At 41.3% G+C, this 21,501-nt stretch overlaps 1 protein-coding gene across 3 annotated transcripts; it reads left to right on the forward strand.

The window, feature by feature from the left end:
• The first annotated feature begins 103 nt into the window (after positions 1–103).
• LOC309871112 (ashwin) lies at positions 104–12,108 on the forward strand. 3 transcript variants are annotated; one of them, XM_082743802.1, is made up of 5 exons: positions 104–235; positions 2,334–2,500; positions 6,117–6,243; positions 6,370–6,492; positions 8,793–12,108. In XM_082743802.1, the coding sequence occupies exons 1-5, from the start codon at positions 137–139 to the stop codon at positions 8,847–8,849; spliced, it is 573 nt and encodes a 190-aa protein (XP_082599928.1). In that variant the 5' UTR covers positions 104–136; the 3' UTR covers positions 8,850–12,108. The 3 variants fall into 3 exon arrangements, with proteins under 3 accessions (XP_082599928.1, XP_082599929.1, XP_082599927.1); XM_082743803.1 differs by having other exon boundaries at positions 6,390–6,492; XM_082743801.1 differs by having other exon boundaries at positions 6,117–6,492.
• Positions 12,109–21,501: the final 9,393 nt, after the last annotated feature.

Raw genomic sequence — 21,501 nt, forward strand, 5'->3', positions numbered from 1 at the left:
GCCACCAGATGCGAAACGCGACGCCAGGCGCACCAGGAGTGACGTCACACTCACTACCCCCGCCCTCACGTCACTTCCGGGACGCTTCTTTCGTGGAGGCTTGTGGGTAGCCGGCCGGGGTCTCCTGGCGACGACGATGGCGGGGGATGTGGGCGGTCGCAGCTGCACGGATTCGGAGCTGCTGCTGCACCCGGAGCTACTGTCCCAGGAGTTCCTTCTCCTCACCCTGGAGCAGGTCGGGCGCGCCGGGACGGGTGGGCCATTTTGGAGAGGGGTTCGGACTTGAGCTGGCCCCAAGTAATCCTCAGTGGCAAGCGGACACACCCGCCGCCGTCGCCCCTCCCGCCGGGTTTGTGTCACTCTCCACACGGGCGAACCAGGTCTCCCCACACCTCTATCCGAGAAACAGAGGTCCTTAGAATATCAGGAATTCCTGAGAATTAGGACTCATCCTCTTGGGTATTTGATGGCTCTGACCGAGGACTCCTAGGCGACTCGAGCGGCCTAAATGTGTGCGGGGGGTCGGGGGGCGGAATCGTAGTAGAAATGAAGGGTAATAGTCAAGGACTGTCAGGGCTGGAAAGCGTCGGAGAAATCAAATCGCTCTTTGTTCATATCCCCACCTCGTTTAAAGATGAAACTCCGTCTCAGAGAAGTGAAGTGACTTTTATTTAAGGTCATACCATTGCTAAATGGGGGAGAATTCAGGACTCCTGGCTCTCAATGCAGCATTTCCTCTTTTCGAGCTAATGTGACCTCATACAATCAACAAAAAACAAGGCAAAAGAAGAGATGAACTTGGTTTAAAGTGGTAGAGAATTACTGAAAGTTTTCTTGTGGTTTTAAGTACCATATTTTGTTGCTTTCTATATGTTTACGCCTTAGTACTCTTTCGCTAATTTCCTTCAGCCCTACTGAGTAGATTTATGGAGGTTACCTTTCCCCTGAGGTTCTCAAACTTTTTAGGCACATCAGAATCACGAATCACCCAAGAGCATGTTAAAACACAAATTATTGGGTTCCATTCCCAGAGTGTCAGATTCAGTAGGTGCAAGGCGTGGCCTGAACATGGGCATTTTCAACAACTTCTTGCTGCTAGCCCAGGGACCATAGCTCGAGAACTACCACCCTGGAGCAGTAATTCCTAAACTACGGTGCCTATGAATTATCTGGAAATTTATCCAGGGGACTCTCCAGGGTTTTTTCATATTTCTGAGTGAATAGAGGGTGAAAACTGATAACAAAGGATGGTCAGGTATAATAGAGAAAAGTAATATTTGTACTTTTAAATTTAGAAGAAAAAAGTAATCAGGATAAGTTTATCAGAGTACATAGATTGGACTTGATTTGCCACTTAAACAGAACACAGATAAATCCAAACTCTTTATTGTAGCTACTCCTTTTCCTTATGCTGCATGTTTTCCATGATGTTGAGAGCAAATTGGAAAGTGAGGGAGAATGAGGTAATTTAGAGAGGAATGGCTGGACAGTGACTGGAAGCTACTTGAAAAGACTGGTGAAAATATGAAGGGCAGTTTGTAATGATGCACTCTTATCAGTACAGTCATTAGTAAGGGGACTACAGCGTCCATCTGTAGGGCCATTTGAAATCTTGGTAGTTGACTTCAATTTAAGAAGTATTATTAGGGAGACGAGGGAAACAGTATTTGGGGTGAGACCTCCAGCCCACTCCTTTGATCATGATAGTCACACTCTGGGTAACTTTTTGACAGCATGCAGTAATAGTTATTGTTGTTGGCTTTTTTTTTTGGTCTGATTTCCCCAGGAAGTCTCCCATTTTCAATTTACCTCATGGATTCCATGCTACTGGAAATGGTCTCCATGCCTGATGACTGGCTGACCAGTTGTGGACTGCAGTCCTTGTCACACTGAGAATATATGACCATTGTCTTTTAAGATGAGCCTAAACTTAATATTTGCAGAGGTTAACCTCCGAAATACTACTTACAGTACTATGTGGGATTGCAGTGTACTTGAAGTCCCTATAAGTTCCTATACGACTTAAATAATAAACTCACACTTAAATAACAAATTCTGTAATTACAGTAAATACATAGTAATGGTATAATTATAGAATTGTAAATGTAAATTAAGAGTTAAGTTATATTAAATTTCATATGTTTTAAATTGTAAGTAAAATAATAAGTTAAGTATTAAATTATATTGTGGAAAATAAGTTATAAAATAGATACTTATTAAGCGTTATAATTATAAAATTTATTACTTAAGCAGGAATGTTCTACCCTGTTAGATAGGTAGTAATTACCATGAAGGATGTTATTTTGAAATTACTTTTGTTTCCTTTTTCACAGAAGAACATAGCTGTTGAAAATGACATAAGAATAAACAAAGACAATCTCACTGATCTTTATGTTCAGCACGCAATTCCGTTGCCTCAAAGAGATTTGCCAAAGAATAGGTGGGGGAAAATGATGGAAAAGAAAAGAGAGCAACATGAGATGAAAAATGAGACTAAAAGGTACTTGGTAGTGGTTGTGGCTTTTATCTCCTATGACTTAACAATTTTGCTTTTCTTTTTTTTTCTCCAGGTAAAATAAACTTAGGTAAGAAAAATTCATTTACTCAATAACTATTTATTGAGCATCAGGCACTGTGCTTATAGCATGACTAAAACCAACAATTCTCTGCTCATATTTTAATTGGGAGAAACATAATTTTAAAAATTAGCTAAAATATATGGTATGTTACATGGTGATACATATAAATGCTAAGGAGAAAAGTAAATCAGGGAGAGAGATTGCCATTTTAGGTAAAGTGGCCAAAACAACCTCACTGGGAAATGACATTTCAGTAAAGAAACCTGTAGGTGTTATTTAAGAGCAGCAAGCTAGCATTCCAGACAGAATACTAGAGCCTGGGTCAGGAGTGTGCCCGTCATAAACCAAGAACAATAAAGAGCCCATCAAGGCCAAAGTGGAGAGAGTCAAAAGGAGAGTAGAGAAAAGAGGTTTATTGGAGGTGAGTAGGGGAGTTTGTTGGGTTAGATCCTGTAAGGCTTTGTAAGTCATTGTAAGAACACTGGCTTTGCTGTGAGATAAGAAGCCATTGGAAGGTTTTGAGCAAAGTGGTGATATCATCTGATGTGCATTTTAATAGCGTCACTGTGGCTGCAGTACAGAGACGTGATTTAAGTAGGGGAAAGGGAACAGGAAAATCAATCAGGAGGCTGTACTGTGATCCAGGTGATAAATGGTGGGGACTTCAACTGAAGTAGGGAACTTGGTAAGAAGTGGCTGGAGTCTGGAGGTAGAGCCAACAAGATTTGCTGAATTGTGAGAAAATGTGGAGTCAAGACTTTAAGGTCTTCGAATAATAAAGAAATGAAGGAACTGTCATATAGCTTCAGGGACACTAAGATTTTTTTTTTTTAAAGATTTTATTTATTTGACAGACAGAGATCACAAGTAGGCAGAGAGGCAGGCAGAGAGAGAGGAAGGGAAGCAGGCTCCCTGCTGAGCAGAGAGCCTATGCGGGGCTCAATCCCAGGACCCTGGGATCATGACCTGAGCCAAAGGCAGAGGCTTTAACCCACGGAGCCACCCAGGTGCCCTGACACTAAGATTTTTAAATTTCAGAAAATTTTTCATAAAACCACAAGCAAATAAATTTCCTTCTTAAATGGTTATGTTTCTGTAACAGTGATAGATGGTTTAATGAGAACAAAGTGTGCTAAGATCCTTGAGTGGGCTAGTTATTTCGTTTCCTGTGTCTGTTTTATCACAAGTGGGCGCTATTGATTAATTACTGAATTTATTTTTAGAGCCTTCTGTTTGTAAGGTACTGTCATTGGCAGCGCACTAGTGATTGTGGGAGAAGGTGGAATGAGGGCTGAGCGTAAGGGCGAATGCTGGCTCCAAGTTGATGAGGGGTGTTAATCTCTAGTTACAAAGAAGAACTCATGATTGGTAGGGGGAGTATTCCCCAGGTATGAAAATAGTTGAAGAATGTAACATGTATGCTCATAGTTATTTTGGGAAAATGGTCTTTCTTTTGATCAGGAACACATTCAGTTCAGATTAAACATCATTTTAGCTTGATGGTTATATAGTGGTATGGGCTACATATTAGTGTTAGCTTTTGTAAATCTGTGGTTATGCCAAATACATCTTCGGTTTACATTTGTTGATTCATCTTTTTAAAAAATCTATTTTATAGAGAGGGCTTGAGTGAGCGGTGGGAGGGGGAGGGGCAGAGGGAGAGATAGAATCCTGAAGCAGACCCTCAGCTAAGTTTGGAGCTTATAGGCCAATGGGCTCCATCCCAGGACCCTGAGATCATGACCTGAGCTAAAACCAAGAGTTGGCCGCTTAAGTGACTGTGCCACCCAGGTACCCCTTACTTTTGTTGATTCTTTTTTTTTTTTTTTTAACTTTTGTTGATTCTTAATAAGAAAGTATTTTCTTCTTGATCAGCATGTTCATGCATATTGTCCTAAGCAAAGCTTCAGTACTGTTACTTCGTATGATGATCTCTTTAAGCTCCTCAGTATCCTTTTTGAAAGGATTTATGACTTTTTTTTTTAAGATTTTATGTATTTATTTGACAGCATAAGCAGGGGGAGCAGCAGGCAGAGGGAGAGGGAGAAGCAGAATCCCTGCTGAGCAGGGAGTCCAACGTTGGTCTCGATCCCAGCACCCTGGGATCATGACCCAAGCTGAAGGCAGACACTTAACCATCTGAGCCACCAAGGTGCCCCGGATTTGTGACTTTCTAAAAAAAAAACCCACAAATTTCACTTTTTTTTTTTTTTAAAGATTTTATTTATTTACTTGACAGAGAGATCACAAGTAGGCAAGAGGCAGGCAGAGAGAGAGGGGGAAGCAGAATCCCTGCTGAGCAGAGAGCCCGATGCAGGGCTTGATCCCAGGATCCTGAGATCATGACCTGAGCCAAAGGCAGAGGCTTAACCCACTGAGCCACTCAGGCGCCCCACAAATCTCACTCTTGACTCAAAATCTTAAAGCTGGAAGGATCTAAGAGATTGTCTGGTATTGTTGAATTAGCAGTATTGTGACATGCCCCAGGTCACACAGAGCGAGGCCCAGATCAACAGTGCAGTGCTTCCCAAACTTCAGCATGCCTCTGGGATCTTAGGTTGAACTCTCACAAGCTGATGAGCCCTGCTCTCTCTGATGAGCCCTCTGTTTCCCTTTGGCAGCGGCACAGTGTATGTAGGAAAGTCATTTTTATCTGCTACCAGATGATGTTCAATGGTAACCTAAGAATTGGTGAGTTTGGCTAGTCACCTAGGATCTGGTTAAAATGACAGGTTGAAGCCCCAGATTCTGCATTTCGTAACAGGCTTCCAAGGTGATGTTTACGCTACTGGTCCCTCGACCACACTTTGCGTAGGAAGGCTGAAGTGTTCTTCGTAGTAACTGCTCAAGTTCTTGTTACATGTTTAACTAAGTTTTTTTTTCCCCATAAATCTGTTGTTTCACTTGAGGTTTAATGAATAGTAGACAAATGAATGTTTTTATTATTTATCTTTATGATTCAGAGTGGAAGTTAGGTTTTGCAGAATCTAATCATGAAGACTTGCCAAATTTTAAAATTAACATTACACAAATATTATAGTTAGAATTTACAGAGTGCCTTGGCTTTAGTTTAGAGACTGTTGATGAATAGAATATTCTCATTGTCTAGAGTGTCGCTGTGGTAGTTTTGCTATAGTTTTATTAATAGTTCATTATCTTTTTAAAATAATAACTGATACATAGTCAAGGTAACCTTATCAATTAGATGGGGTGATTTTTAAAACTTAAAATTTTTAGTTGCTAGGAAATCTTGTTTTAAGTTCTAGGGTTAATTGGTTGGTTGATGTTAAAAAAAATTTTTATGTGTACATTAAAGCTAACTTAAGTTTCTTGTCAATAAATATTTTATACTTTAAACATCAGAAAATTGTCACTTCATTTAGGATGAACATAGAAAATTTCATTCCTAGGAGTCCTCCATAAAATAGATGAGTCTTACCAGTAAATGTTTTCTGGTCATTGTTTTACTTCTGAGTTCCTGCAGGCTGGTTTGCATTGCAGATGGTATTTTTCAAGAATTTATTTCTTTGATTTCAGGACTAGCACTGTAGATGGGTTAAGGAAAAGACCCCTCATCGTGTTTGATGGAAGTTCAACAAGTACAAGCATCAAAGTGAGAAAGACAGAGAATGGCGATAATGACCGGCTCAGGCCTCCCCCTCAGGCAAGCTTTACCAGTAATGCCTTTCGAAAATTGTCAAATTCCTCTTCAAGTGTTTCACCCCTAATTCTGTCTTCCAATTTGCCTATGAACAATAAAATGGAACACAATAATAATGACACTAAACAGAACCATGACTTAACGCATAGGAAAAGTCCTTTGGGTCCTGTGAAGTCCCCACCTTTGTCCCCTGTTGGAGCTACTCCTGTGAAGTTAAAGCGAGCGGCCCCTAAAGAAGAAGCTGAGGCTGTGGTAAGTGTGGGGCGGCTTCTGTACTAGTAAGAGAGAGGGGATGGAGTCTCTGAGTGGGGAGGCCTCGTGGAGTGGGGGAAGGTAAGCTGGGCCACAGGCAGTTCTTGAACTCTTAAATGGTCTGACTCTTCCGTGTCCTTTTTAGTGTTGACTCCTGGAATCATAAAGTCTACCAAACTTATTTCTACTTAAAATGTCTTAGGCACTTTCCCTAGACTTTTGTCATTTCAATCCTTTAACCATTTGGGGGACTAAAAGAGAAAAATATTCCTTTGTTAGTAAAGCTCAGAATGTTAAGTAGTTTGTCCAGAGTTACATATCTATTCAGTAGCATTTTGACCTTCATTCTGTTTTATACTTACCTTAAAACCACACTAGAGTATTCAGAATTTATCATAGACCTCCCCTTCCCTCAAATTTATCTGTCCTTGGAGAGGTAGGGGAAGTAGGGGAGTGTCCTGTGTTGGACTGAATTATAGTTAAGCATTCGGATGCTTGGATTTCATATACTGGCAAATTTGGTACTTATAGGCAATATATTTAGAGTTTAATTTGTGAGAGGGCATATACATGTATGTGTATGTATATACACTTATATGTGTGTTTATATGTACAAATACATATGTATATACATATACATACTTGATTCTTCCCTGGGCTTCTCAGAAAATGATTTTACTTTAAACATCCAAGCAGTTTTATATTATTCCTTATCATAGTTTATTTGCCTTAGTCTATTTAGGCTGCTCGATATAATACTGACTCGATGGCTTATACAACAGACATGCATTTCCCACAGTTCTAGAGGCTGGCAAGTGCAGAATCAAGGTGCTGTCAGGTTCATTGTCTGGTGAAAACCTACTTCCTGATTCGCCCTAGGCTGCTTTCTTTTCTTTTCTTTTCTTTTTTTTTTTTTAAAGATTTTATTTATTTTATTTGACAGACAGAGATTACAAGTAGGCAGAGAGGCAGGCAGAGAGAGAGGGGAGGAAGCAGGCTCCCTGCTGAGCAAAGAGCCCGATGTGGGGCTCAATCCCAGGACCCTGGGATCCTGACCTGAGCCGAAGGCAGAGGCTTTAATCCACTGAGCCACCCAGGCGCCCCCCCTAGGCTGCTTTCTGCTGTGTTCTCATGTGGTGGAAGGGGCAAGTAAGCTCTCTGAGGTCTCTTTTCTAAGGGCCCATTCATGAGAGCACCTATGTTGTGATTTAAGCACTTCCAAAGACCCTGTCCCCTAATACTGTCACATTGGGGATTAGATGTCAACATATGAATTTTGAGGGGACATGCATTCAGTCTGTAGCATTCCTATGGTATACTTTGACTTTATTATACTCTTCAAATTGTGTGTCAGAGGGATCAAAACTCAGAGTAGTTCAAACATTGTAAAGTAGTAGCAGAAAGAAGACTACCGTAAATCTGACCAGTGTTTGGTTCTTCCATTGGTTCACCCTTTCAGCTACCCTGTGCAATAGCACAGTTCTTTTTCTCATTTCACAGATAAGGAAATGGAAGCTCAGATAGTTTAAATAAACTTGTCCAGGGTTTCAGAGTTAGTAAGTGGCCTGGTTGCTATTTGAATACAGACCTATTTGACCTCTGCATGAGCTTCTGTCTCACCAAGCTGCCTTTCCACTTCTTTCAGTCATTTTTGTGGGACAGAGGAGGAGGGTGTCAGAGAAGAGTGGGAAGGAGGGAAAAAAAGTAGGAAGAATAATCTAGACCTCAAATATTATAATAAAAGAGTTAGCCTTGAGGATTTTTTTTTCAGTCTCTTAAAACACATCTTTCTACTCAGAAAAATTTTACTCTTTCAGAGGTATGATTTTTTTTTTTTTTAAATTTACTAGTATTAAGATCTTGGATTGTGAGATTGAGGAAGGCGATGGGGTAGGCAGGAAAGAAGCAGGTCTGGAGTCCTTAGTCGTTTTCAATTCTGAGTGCACTTCAGGATTACCTGGAGGAGCTTCCAGAAAACCCAGACAGAAATCGGAGCCTCATCCCTGCCACCTTGTATGCATTCTGACTTAATTAGTTCTGGGATAAGACCCAGGTCTGGGTATGTTTGAAAGTGTTGTGGGTGATTCTAATATGCAGAGATTTGAGAACCACAGCTGGAAAAAAATGGGTGGCAGGCGAGACGTGCATTTCCCAGTCTTCTAAATCTTCTCCCACCAGATGGCAGCAGTGATCTGCCATTCATATATTAGTAGTAAACTTCGGTGGTTTCAAGTGCTCATTTCAAGTTGTCCTCTGACATTTCTGCAGGTGTAAACTGGTTTCTTTTCATGTCTTTTCAGAATAACCTGAAGCCCCCAGAAACAAAGAGGAAGATACAGCATGTTACATGGCCCTGAAGGAAAGTTTCCAAAAATGTAAATATAACTGTAACTGTAGTTTTTCAAGCAAGTTCGCATATATTGACAGTATTTACAGAGATCCTGATTATTGTGGAATTTTCTTAAGAGGTTTAAAATTAGGTTTGAAAAAAAATAGTCTTTCCCCTTCCTTTTTATTATTATTATTATTTTTTTTAATTTTTGCCTTTTGTGCCCTTACTAGGAAAAAATTTCTTTTTAAACCAGGTGACTTAGTGTAAGTCATTTATATTGATCCCAGTCAATCATTAGCTGCAAGTCTGATACAAAGCATCTGATGAATTTTAGGAATTATTTTAATTACTCGGTTTCAGTATTTGGGGGAATTTGGGGTTTTTGTTTAAACCCAAAATATTTTAGAAGTTCATAATTTTTATTTATTTTCCCTAGCAAAAGAATTTAACAGTTTATCCCAATATTTTAGTAAATACTGCCAAACTCCTCCTTAAGGTTCACCAAGAAAAGCATATTTGTAGTGCTGCCAATAAACTATTCCAAATATACAGATGAAATTGCTGTTCTTGAAGTGCTTACATTACTTTTTCCCATAAAAACCAAAAAGGGAAATCAGTGCTTGCTATTGCTCCTTTCCTTGAAGTTGTAACAGAATTGGTGTATTAGGAGTTGATTGGTCAGTCTCACAGCTGGTCCACCCTTTAAGATGTCCCTGTCATGCAGCACTCCTCACTATTTTCATGAGCAGTCTTTGATCTTGCTCTGGGAGCTCAGGTGTCACTCCTTCCTAGGAGCTTCATCCTTTCCAAAAGAAGCCAACTTTAAAATCTTCAGGTGATGTAGTCATGTTCGAGGTGGTAGCTTATGGCAGAAGGTTTGGCAAATAGGAGGAGGGGGGTGGAGTTCCAGCACCTGAGAGAGTCCGGGAGGGATAGTGGTGAGAGGTGGGACGCCTAGCATGATCTGGAGTAGGCAGAAGAGGAGACGCCAACGCCGGGAGTCACCGCAGAGTGACCTCGTAGGAGACAAGTACCAGCCGGATGGGGGTCCCTGCTGGGGTAACAGGCAGCTTCCCACAGGGCTGCCACACACACATCACCCACAGAGGTTTTGTGTTCATGTTAAAGTAGTGTTACCGTCCCAGTCTGATGGAAGTCGGTGGGAACATATGGTAGACCTTCTAGCCACATGTTCTCCTGTCCACTTTTTTGCCTTGTATTTCTAACCAAGTGTGGAGGATACTTTATACTTTTTTCCTTATATGACTGATCTTCACATTGGGGTTCGCCTTTTCATTAACTTTTTACAGCAGTCTCCTTCCTCTTCTGATTTGTTAAAACAAGTATTTTAGTTCCGCTATTAAATAGCCTTACAAAAAATTCATTCAGCCTGGGAGGTAAGTACTGTACTAAAACTTGAACCCTCTAGTTTTTAGCCATTCTGCCTTTATCCAGACTATAAATCTGTACAGATAAGACAAAATCGATACATACTATGTGTTGCATAAATTACTGATGTTACGCCAAGTGAGTGAATAATAGAGTTAACTGCACAGCTAATATGTTCAATATTATTGAAGGACAACAGTAACCCTCCACGTAACTGTATATTAAGGGATATTTTAAAAGTACAGATTTTAGGGTAGAATGACAAATTCTATTTGATAATTCAGTTGTCCCTTCTGCTTTCATCTGCGTTCCTCTCTTAGTTAAGAGAGAGTTAGCCATTTGACGGTTTTAAGTCAGTGGAAACTTATTTTAGTTACTCAATAAAATTAATTTTTAATTTGTATATTTAACTTACAGAGTAGGTTGGTAATAACAGCTGAACTGTGTAACATTGTTGCTTCAAATTGAAGTTTATATTATGAACATTCAGAATCAATGCTCATAGAGCAGCATATTATTGAGCTATTTTGAGTGTGGAGAAGTGCTAAACCACGTAATGTGTATTCCATAATACTGACATCTTGGAGCACTGTGCCTTCTCAAGGTGCATAGATATAGCTTGTCTTGAAATGTCTTCCTCCACGTCATGACGCCTCCTGAGTGAGGGGAATCTGAAGCAGAAGTGTCGAGCATCTTGGGTTTTGAAGGGTTGCTTTGGTGTGCTTTAAAGTTTGGAAGGACTCATTTGGAGTGGCAGACAACTTTGGAATACCGTCAGTGAATTTTAGGAACATGGGTTAATGTTGTTGCTGTTGATTTCATGTTCCAACAGAGCCACCTGTTTTATTATCTCGGTAGGCAGCTAAGTGGTCGGGTCAGCAAGTAGGTTCTGAGGTGTACTTTCAGGCGCACTTCCTGCCATAGGCAGAGGTCTTTTTTTTTTTTTTTAAGATTTTATTTATTTATTTGACAGAGATCACAAGTAGGCAGAGAGGCAGGCAGAGGGAGAGGAGGAAGCAGGCTCCCCACGGAGCAGAGAGCCTGATGTGGGGCTCAATCCCAGGACCCCAGGATCATGACCTGAGCCGAAGGCAGAGGCTTTAACCCACTGAGCCACCCAGGTGCCCCAGAGGTCTTCTTTTCTTCCCTTCTTCTTCATGGCCCGTTTTCTTTTTCTTGTTCTCCTTTCCCATGTTTTAACTTACTCTGCTTCCATTCTCCATCCTCCTTTTGCAGACCGTAAGTATCAGGCTTAGGTTTGCACGTCATAATGCTTGGCCCTATGCATTCATTGAGGAGTGAAGATAGGATGACCCCCGGTCCTCTTACATTTGAGGGATCACAGACTGCTGTGTGAATTCTGGAAATCTCAAGCCCCTGCAGCACCAAGGGCCCCGAATTGCTTCCCCGTGGCTGTAAAGGCAGTACAGTTTACCACAATAGCTTTAATTATCTTGACAGCTACCAGGCACTTTGGAAAGTTGGTTCAACTGCTACTAGGAGGCCATAATATTTTTGCTAGAATTAAAATTCTTCAGAATTGTAATTATTATTTGAAATAATATTTTGGTTGACTTCAGTTTTGAGAGAGGATTCTAAAACTGGTCTAGAGACTCACTCAATAGCAATGACCTTTTTAAAAACTTACATTAAGTAAAACTGCCAGTAGATTAAATCACATGTATGTAAGAGCTTTCTGTATTTACTACTGCGCCACTTCAGTAATTTTTAGAGGCTACAAAATGGTCAAAATGTTTTTAAGTATGCTCTTTTATTAAATGCTTGTGCAGGTTTTGTAATTCAGTACAGAAAGTTCAACCTTGTAATGTACATTTTTGTATGTAAAAGGTCTTTGAAGTAGCCTTATCCTTATTTAAATAAACTGAATAAAATGATTGAGTAGGTCTGTCATTCATAAAAAAATAAAATGGAAAAACATTCTATAATGACTTGATCTCTTTTTATTTGAGCAGAGTATATGGCGGAAAAGTGTTATGCTTTATATAGTACAGCCTTCTGTATGAGGAGTGATTGGGATCAGGCATGATGCTGGTCGTCCGGCCACGTCTCAGGCGCCCCCCCCCCCACCCGCTGTGAGGAGGCAATGGGCTAGAGTGGTCAGGTGTTTGGACAGCCTGAGGCCGCTGGGGCTGCCACAGTGACTGCCGCTATGCTTTGACAGATGGGAACAGGTCCCTTGAACCTTATCCAGAGTGAGCTCTCTTATACACTGAAGCAAACCAGAGGTTCAATTGAAGGATTATTGTGTCTGGGGTGATCTTTAAAAAGTACACTTCTAAACTGGGATGTTAATGTTGGAGACTGAAGCCCTAAATTTAACTACCTGGAAACATTTCAGCTTATTTTCTACCTTGAATTTTAAAAAATAGGTCATTTTTTGGTCTGGACAGAAAAGACAAAATTTGTTTTCATTGTTTTTACTAAAGCACTTTTTACTGAAGTGCTCTGTTCTCCCAGTTTCTGTTAAACCCAGTTGTCTATCCTGGTGTGCCAAAAAACCAAAGATGGGTACGTTTCTGCTCAATGAAATAACAGATAATTGTAATGACAGCAAATCAAACCAAGAAATGAAATAGAGATGTGGAAGGGAGGGCAAAGAGCTACTTTAAATGTAGTGGTTAGGAAAGGCCTCTTTGAAGAAATTATTTTTAAGGGTTGACAGTTCTGGAAAGCTTTCAGGAAAAGCATCATCCATATGGTAGATTTTTAATGTTTACATATTTGTTACTCCTTCCATCAGAGATGGAGTCTTTTCCCACTGCTTGAATATGGAATGGCCTTGTAATTTGCTTTCATCAAACAAATGCTTCTCTCCCTGTGGAACCCCTGCTGCAGGCGCCTGAAAAAGCCTGCTAGAAAAACAGCAAATAGCACTAACCACCAGACGTGACTTAGCAACCACCCCCGCCCCCCCACCCTGCTAGCTGCCAGCGGACCACAGCTCCATGAGTGTCCCAGGTGAGGCCAGCCCAAATATCTGACTCAGAGCATCCTAAGTGAACAGAATAGGGGTTGTATTAAGCCACACTAAGTGTTGGGGATGGTTTGCTACCCAGCATTAAATAACATACCAGTCAAGAACAGAGTGAAAGCCCTGAGGCTTACTAGGATTTCAGAACAGCAAGCATGTGGTTCCATGATCAGTCAAAAGAGCAGGGAGAATATATAAAATGAAGCCAAAGCAGGTAGGTGGGAGCAGGATTATGTAGGATTTTACCTAGGCCATGGTAAGGACTTTTGATTTGATTCTACAAGCAGATGGAAGCTGTTAACTATGTTTCAGACCTAACCAGACATTTAGTTTAACCAAAAGACAAAAAGACTCACTAAGTAAGTAATAGCCCTAACCTTTTTTCTTTAGTAAAATTACCCAAGTTTTTTCGTTTTCTTTTCCAATTTATTTGAACTAAAATACGTAACATTTTGACAAACGTTAGGGAACTAAAACACCAATTATGGCAAAAGCTATTTTTCATAACTATAGAATTACATCTAAAGCTAAGCTTTTTGTTATATCTGTCCTGCTATGTAATTTTTTAAAATAAACTTTTAAGAAATAAACCTTTTATTTTAGGGAAGTTTGACGTTTGTAGAAATCACCAAGATAGTACAGAGCGTTCCCATGCACCATACACCGAATTTCCCCCATTACTGATACGCATTAGTATGGTATGTTCATGAAAGTGAATCAGTCCTGGTGCATTATTGTTACCCGAAGTCCATAACTTCACTTGTATTTCCTTGTTACCTAATGTTTTTCTGCCCCAGGATCCCATCCAGAACGCCACCTTACATTTTTAGTCAGCATAACTCTTTAGACTCCTCGTGGCTGTGACAGTTTCCCAGACTCCCCTTGAATTTTTGATGACCTTGACAGTTTTGAGGCATCCTGATTAGATATGTGGAATGTCTGTCGTTTGAATTTGTCTTACGATTTCCTCAGGATTCAATTGGGGCTATGGATTTTGGAGGGAATGTCACAGAGGTAAAGTGTGACTTTCAACCCATATTAATGGTACATACTATCAGTGTGACTTAACTGCTTTTGAGGTTAATCTTGGTCACCTGGCTGAAGGTACTGTGTGTCAGTCAGGTTCATAGAGAACTACTCTTTTTTTTTTTTTTTTAAAGATTTTATTTATTTATTTGACACACAGAGATCACAAGTAGGCAGAGAGGCAGACAGAGAGAGAGGGGGAAGCAGGCTCCCTGATGAGCAGGGAGCCCGATGCGGGGCTCAATCCCAGGACCGTGAGATCATGACCTGAGCCAAAGGCAGAGGCTTAACCCACTGAGCCACCCAGGCACCCTGCATAGAGAACTACTCTTTTTCTTCCTCTTCCCACTGTATTTTTTGGAAGGAAGACTTGAGTAGGAAATATGCTCCACCTTTACGGGCCAAGTATCTACATAAATTACTTGTAATTCTGTACAGATTTATCTAGTCTCCTTTATTTATTTAATAATTTATGTCAATGTGGACTCAGAATCTTACTCTTTGTATGTGTGTGTGTGTGTTATGTTAGTCACCATAAAATACATCCTTAGTTTTTGATGCAGTGTTCCAAAATTCATTATTTATGCACCATGCCCAGTGCTCCATGCAGTACATATCCTCCTTAGTACCCACCACCAGGTTCACCCATCCCCCAGCCCCTCTGCCCTCCAAAACCCTCAGTTTGTTTCTCAGAGTCCACAGTCTCTCCCTCAGATTTAACTCCTCTTCACTTTTCTTTTCCTTCTAATGTCCTCCATGTTATTCCTTATGCTCCACAAGTAAGTGAAACCATATGATAATTGACACTCTCTGCTTGACTTATTTCACTCAGCATAATCTCCTCCAGTCCCATCCATATTGGTACAAAAGTTGGGTATTCATCCTTTCTGATGGCTGAATAATAGTCTGTTGTATATATGGACCACATCTTCTTTATCCATTCATCTGTTGAAGGGCATTTTGGCTCTTTCCACAGTTTGGCTATTGTGGACATCACTGCTGTTGACATTGCTGCTGTGAACATTGGGGTACACGTGGCCCCTCTTTTCACTGCATCTGTATCTTTGGGGTCAATACCCAGTAGTGCAATTGCAGGGTCATAGGGTAGCTCTTTTTAATTTTTTGAGGAATCTCCACACTGTTTTCCAAAGTGGCTGCACCAACTTGTACTCGGATTCTTATTCTTTGGGTTATAATCTGATGCCTTTTTCTCATATTGTTCCAGCTTTGGCCATTGGAAACTCTTTCAGTTGGCCCCTGTGTCCGTTTGACTTAGCTCATCATTGTGGTTGCTTCGGAGCTCTTCACTTTCTAGCTCTTCCAGATGCTCCAGGTTCATCTTGTTTGATTCCTACCCCAGTCCTAAACACAGCAACTTCTCCATAGAGCTTTGGTTCCTTTTACTGGACTGGTATTAGAAAGCAAGATCTGCAAGCTAGGAGTGGGGGTGTCATTGCTTCTCCATCTCAATTGACAGAGCAAAAAAACAGATAGGTGTGTATACTCACCCTATATATACACATCTTTAAATATTTCTATACAGAACTATCTATAGTAAGCCAAATGTGAGTTCATACTGGTGTCTCCCAACTCAAAGGCAGCTCAAAGGTAAGCTACATTCCCATCTGCTGTGGACAGGACAGGGTGAGGAGCCTCTGAGCACCTGGGTCCGGTTCATGTGTCAACTGGCAGTCATTGCTTTCTCATGACTTTCCCCAATAGGTGACGGCCTTGTAAGGAAAACTGTTCACTTTCGGTTACTTCAGTGACTGGATTTTTATTTATTTATTTATTTATTTTTTACTGTAACTCTTCTCTTTTCTGTCTCTTAGCCAGCAATAACAAGCAGCCCATGGGGTAGGTGTGTGGGCTCCTATTACTTCCGAGATCACCCATTTTTTAATAAGATTTTATTTGTTTATTTGACAGACAAAGATTATAAGTAGGCAGAGAGGCAGGCAGAGGAAAAAGAGGGGAAGCAGCCCCCCCCCCCCACGCCAAGCAGAAAGCCCAATGCGGGGCTTGATTCCAGGATCCTGGGATTATGACCTGAGCCCAAGGCAGAGGCTTAACCCACTAAACACCCAGGTCCCCCCCAGTGACTGGATTTTTATGGTTTGGGCTGAAGGTAGACTAGTTTACTAAGAATTTTACAATATCCTAGGGGGATGGGGGTGACAGGTGAACTTGGTGGTAGGTATTAAGGAGGACACAGATTGCATGGAGCACTGAGTGATGTATGTAAACAATGAATCTTGGAACACTGCATCAAAAACTAATGATGTATTTTATGGTGACTCACATAACACAATTAAAAACAACAAGAACAACCACCAAATCGCATACATGCTGATCACATAACAAAACAAAGAATTTTACAATATCTTAAATTACTGCGAAGTTTAGGTATATAATTCTAATAAATACATAATTTGTTCTACAAGGTAGTTATGCATTAAATCAAAGCTCCAAGATACTAAAATAAGAGGTAAAATCGTGTAAGTCTCAATTTTGTAGACTGTGTCACAAAGAGAAGAATTAACATTTATAGTTAGGTTTTCTTATGCCAAACAGTAGAGGAAAAAAAGCTCTCACTTTTTAAAATGTTAAGGGACAATTCTGCTGGGAGAAAATAAGGGGGAAAAAAGCACTGAAGAACCAACAGTCAAGAATCTAAGAGAACCCAGGAATCCAGAGAAGTAGGCCACTTTCATGCCCTGGTGAAAGCAAGCCAGGGTTTTGGTGACCATGATGTAAAGTACAGAGAAGTCAAAGCCCCATGCCCCCAGAGATAGGAAACCTAATAGCCACGACCCCAAAGAGCAATCCCGTACGGTAAAGATAAAGAGAAGTAAGCCTGCCCTGCTGAGGGAGGGAGGGAAAACAAGAGGGAAGGACAAGAAAGATAGGAAGGAAGAATTGCTGTGGAAGCTAGAAACACACAAGCCGGCTCTCTCATAATCCTAGCCACACCTGACGCCCCAGGATGGCCAAGGAAACACCACAAGTGACTCGGAAGTCATCCCAGTTTGGAGGGGCTTCAGGCGAGTGGCAGAGGCAGTAGAAGTCATCTCTGCAGGAAGATAGGCTCATCCTGACCCCGAGGACATGCCCACAGGTAATTTTTTTTTTTAATTAGTGACTAGCACTAGTCAAAATTATGCAAGCATACAAGGAAACACAGTCCCAAGCATGACAGTCAGTAGAAACGTCAGGTGGTATAGACTGACTCCCAGAGCTTTCATCTATTGGAATAGCCAAGTAAAGATCAAGCAAGTTTGCTTTGTTTCAAGAAAAAGGTAAACTTTAAAATATCTGTCCAGTACAGCAAACTATAGAACATACATTTTTTATTGAGAGTATCATAAAATACTGTAAAGTTTTAAACAGAGCGAACTTATACCTCTGTAACCACTGTCCAAATCAAGGTATAGAGCAAGGGTTGGCAAACTTTCTGTAAAGGGCCAGAAAGGAAGAATGTCTTATGGGCCACATCATGTCTAAGTGAATAGACATGGCTGAGTCCCAATAAAATACTGTTTAGGAAAACAGGAAGTGGGCAGGATTTAGCTGGACCATAGTTTGCCAACCATAATACAGAACATTTCCAGCATTCCAGAAGCTTCTTTCATGTCCCTTTCCAGTCAGAAAGGTAACCACTATTCTGACTTCTATCTCTGTAGTTTGGTTTTACCTGTTAACACCTGTGTGATGCACCTCTATGTACATTTTATTTAACAATTTAATAAAAAGTTTTGCTTAATAAAAAGGATTATTATAGAGCCACTCAGAAATAACCATGCAGTGTCATGATTTCCAACTGATAGAGGGCTAAGTGAGTAGGGTTGGGCTGGAGACAGACTCAGATTTTGTGTGTGGATGGACTCAAACTTCAAACTCTCTCCTCCAGATCTGTCCAGGTTCTTGAATCTGTGTGTGTGTGCATGCATATGTGCATGTTTTAAGATTTTACTTATTAGAGAGAGAGTTTGAGCAGGCATGAGCGGGAGCTGGGCAAAGGGAGAAGAAGAAGCAGGTTCCCCATTGAGCAGGGCTCTATCCCAGGACTCTGGGATCATGACCTGAGCAGAAGGCAGATGCTTAACAGACTGAGCCACCCAGGTCCCTCTTGGATGTTTTTAGATTAAAATTTTTATCAAATTTGGGGATGTTTTCAGCCATTCTTAAATTTTTTTTTTTCTGTCCATTTTCTCTCTTCTCCTGATGTTTCCATTCATTATACATATGTTAGTTCACGTAAGGGTATCTCACATTGCTTTGAGGTTAATTTTTCATTTTCCCCGTTTTTCAAATTATAATCACAGTTGGTCTTTATTCAAGTTTACTGTTTTTTTCTTTTTTCTTCCCTCAACTCAAATGTATGATCCCCTCTATTGAATTTCTGTTTGGTGATTGTACTTTTCAACTCCAGAATTTCCATTTGCTCTTTTTATAGCATTTATCCCTTTATTGGTGTTCTCTGGTGAGCATTGCTGTCATACATGTTCCTTTAACTCTTTTTTTTTTTTTAAAGATTTTATTTATTTATTTGACAGACAGAGATCACAAGTAGGCAGAGAGGCAGGCAGAGAGAGAGAGAGAGAGAGGGAAGCAGGCTTCCCGCGGAGCAGAGGGCCCGATGCGGGGCTCGATCCCAGGACCCTGAGATCATGACCCGAGCCGAAGGCAGCAGCCCAAACCACTGAGCCACTCAGGTGCCCCCATGTTCCTTTAACTCTTTGAACATGTTTATATGTTTGGCCAGTGCTGGAGATTGGTTAGAGGTTCTGCCTAAGCTCTTTGAGCTAATGAGACTTCTGCTCTTTGCTGATAATCTGCGTGTGGCTTAGAGAATGCTTTCAGGTCTACTCTGTGTCCCACTCTGTTTGCTCCTGAGTGGGTGTGACCCAGTCCATGCCCACAGTCTCCTGGATCCCCAGCGATAAATGGGATCCCAGGACAGCTCTTCCTATCTCTCTTTCCCTGGTTCTCAATTAAACTTCTGTCTGGTCTGCCATTTTGCCTTTTACTGCTCCTGTCACATAGCTAGCAGCCCCCTCTCTACTGCTTGCCACCAGAATCCCCATGGTCTTTCATAATCCCCATAGCACAGATTCTTCCATTCTTGGTACCAAACAGTCCCTTCCTGCAGGGATGCGAGCTACTAGTTCACAGAGCTGCCCTTCCAACCCACACCTTGAGCTTGAACAGTGTCCTGCTTGTCCTGGGGCAACAGTCCTCCATGAGTTAAATCCTGGATAGGGAAGACTGGTATTAGCAGAACGTGCCAACATCATCCTGATAAATGTCTTCACGCAATCCTACTCCTAGGAGAATGGTAGCCTCAGGTCTTCTCAGATAGCCCCTCTTACTTGGAGCCCCCACCCTATAGGCAGTGTGCGACAGGAGTGATTGGAGCCCCAGGATTTGCAGACTGTCATGCTTGGGCCACAGCCCTAGACCAGTAGGAGGAGCCCTTCCCTTCTTGGCTTCACTTGCCCAGAGTAGATCTTCTGTCTCAGGAAACTGGGAGGGGGGTGGGGAATGGGATCAGTCCATTGGCTCAAGTGCCATAGACTCTCACTCTTCTTAACATGTAGATTTTCCCAAATGTTTCTCCATTTGGTCCTTTAGGGTGATTTTCCAAGATTTGAACATATTTATTTGGTATGTGTATATTCCCACCCCCCCTACACACACACAGTTTTCCCAGTTAAATGGTTGTCACACTAGGAAGACAGTCACTGAGTTCTGCACACCACCATCTTGCAGACCCCAACTTTGTTCTTCGAGCCTTGGCTGGGCTGCTTGGGGTCTAGCCTCTTAATGCATGGTTCATTTGTCAGCCAGAGATGGATAGGGTTTTCAAACAAAGAACTTGGTTTTCTTTTTCATACCATTTCCCTCCTTAACTTTCCAGATGTTATTTGTCCCAGGCTCTGGCCTCTGGTTCTTCAAGCCAGTAAGACTGAAGACTTTCTAACAGAGTTTTAGCTCCCCCTTTGGGGCCTGCCTTTGGCCAAAAGCCATAAAAATGGGAAACCTACCCATTGCCTTTCCCTTCTTCAGGTGTCCACTCCTCTCTCAAGTATTCCTGCCTTGGATCATGCTCTGGTGTTTTCAAATGTCTTAAAATATTTTGTCCAGAAGATTACTGGAGTCCAGTAGGAGCTACTTACTAGAAATGGAGCTCCCCCTTCCATTAATTTAAGGTCAGGTGTGTTCAGTGTATCTGTGGTTCTTATGAGGAAAAGGTAAGGTGTTCCAAAATGACATTTCCAAAGCTTTCACCTTTTTGTCTTGAATTTTGTTATTTTCACTTTAAAAAGCACAAATCCAAGAATGCTTTTACTTTTATAATACGACGTAGAAGGCAAGAGAACTACTGTGCCATAGAGTTCTCAGAAGGCCTGTCTCAGACATCACGATACACATCTTATGTAGTCCAGCACTCAGATTAAGAAACTGACTTCACACATGCTCAGCATGGCTGGGACGTTGGTGGAAATCAAGTTGTTTTATGGTACTACACCACCTTAGAAAACTAAGGACAAAAGTCACTATTGTTAGCATTCTAGAAAGGAGCACAGGCAATGCTCTAGCTCACAAATTGGCTCAGTGCTTTCCAACTGTATATCATGCCTTCACAGATGGTTTTACAGACGAACGCCAAGCTAGGAGCTCAAATCATTAAGATCTGAGAGCTGGGAGTCTCTCTCTTTTTCTCTTTCTTTTTCTCTCTCTTTTCTTTCAGAAACAACAGAGGCTTCCAAAGCAATGCCCTAAATTGCTGGAGTAGTGGTAATACACAGATGAGCAAGAGGTCATCTCTGACCTCGAGGTGCTTGTATCCTTTCGTGATCCTTCCCTTTATGGATGAAAAGGCAGGTTGGGGTAGGATAGGGACCCATGGCAATGGGAAAGCACTGAGCCCTTTTAAGAAAAGTGACCCCCCAACTGCCTTCACTGTCATTAGCTCATATTCTGCTGGCTCATATTCTGGAGTTTCTGTTACTGCATCCAATGCAGAACATTAAATTCTGAGAGATACAGAGTTTGGGAGAAAGGAGCAAAGAGAAGGGAGCCTGGAAGAGGTTGTGGTGCTGACTAAAGGTTTTCTTTGAAATGAAAGGTGTGATGGATCTCCATGAATGCTGCCCCAGCCTGTCTGAACTTGTACTTCATACGGTGATCAGTGGAACATACGATCACGTGCCTTATACCGCAATGTTCAGAACTTCGATGTTTAATCATTATTTCACACACTGTG

Source organism: Mustela nivalis, assembly GCF_964662115.1.
Source record: "Mustela nivalis genome assembly, chromosome: 8".
NCBI classification, from domain to species: Eukaryota; Metazoa; Chordata; class Mammalia; order Carnivora; family Mustelidae; genus Mustela; species Mustela nivalis.

Bases quoted from the DNA above. Each gene is read 5' to 3' on its own strand.
- LOC309871112 (XM_082743801.1), top strand. From the start codon at position 137: ATGGCGGGGGATGTGGGCGGTCGCAGCTGCACGGATTCGGAGCTGCTG. The intron at 236-2,333 runs GTCGGGCGCGCC...CCTTTTTCACAG, and splicing joins TTCTCCTCACCCTGGAGCAG to AAGAACATAGCTGTTGAAAA. The intron at 6,493-8,792 runs GTAAGTGTGGGG...ATGTCTTTTCAG, and splicing joins AAGAAGAAGCTGAGGCTGTG to AATAACCTGAAGCCCCCAGA.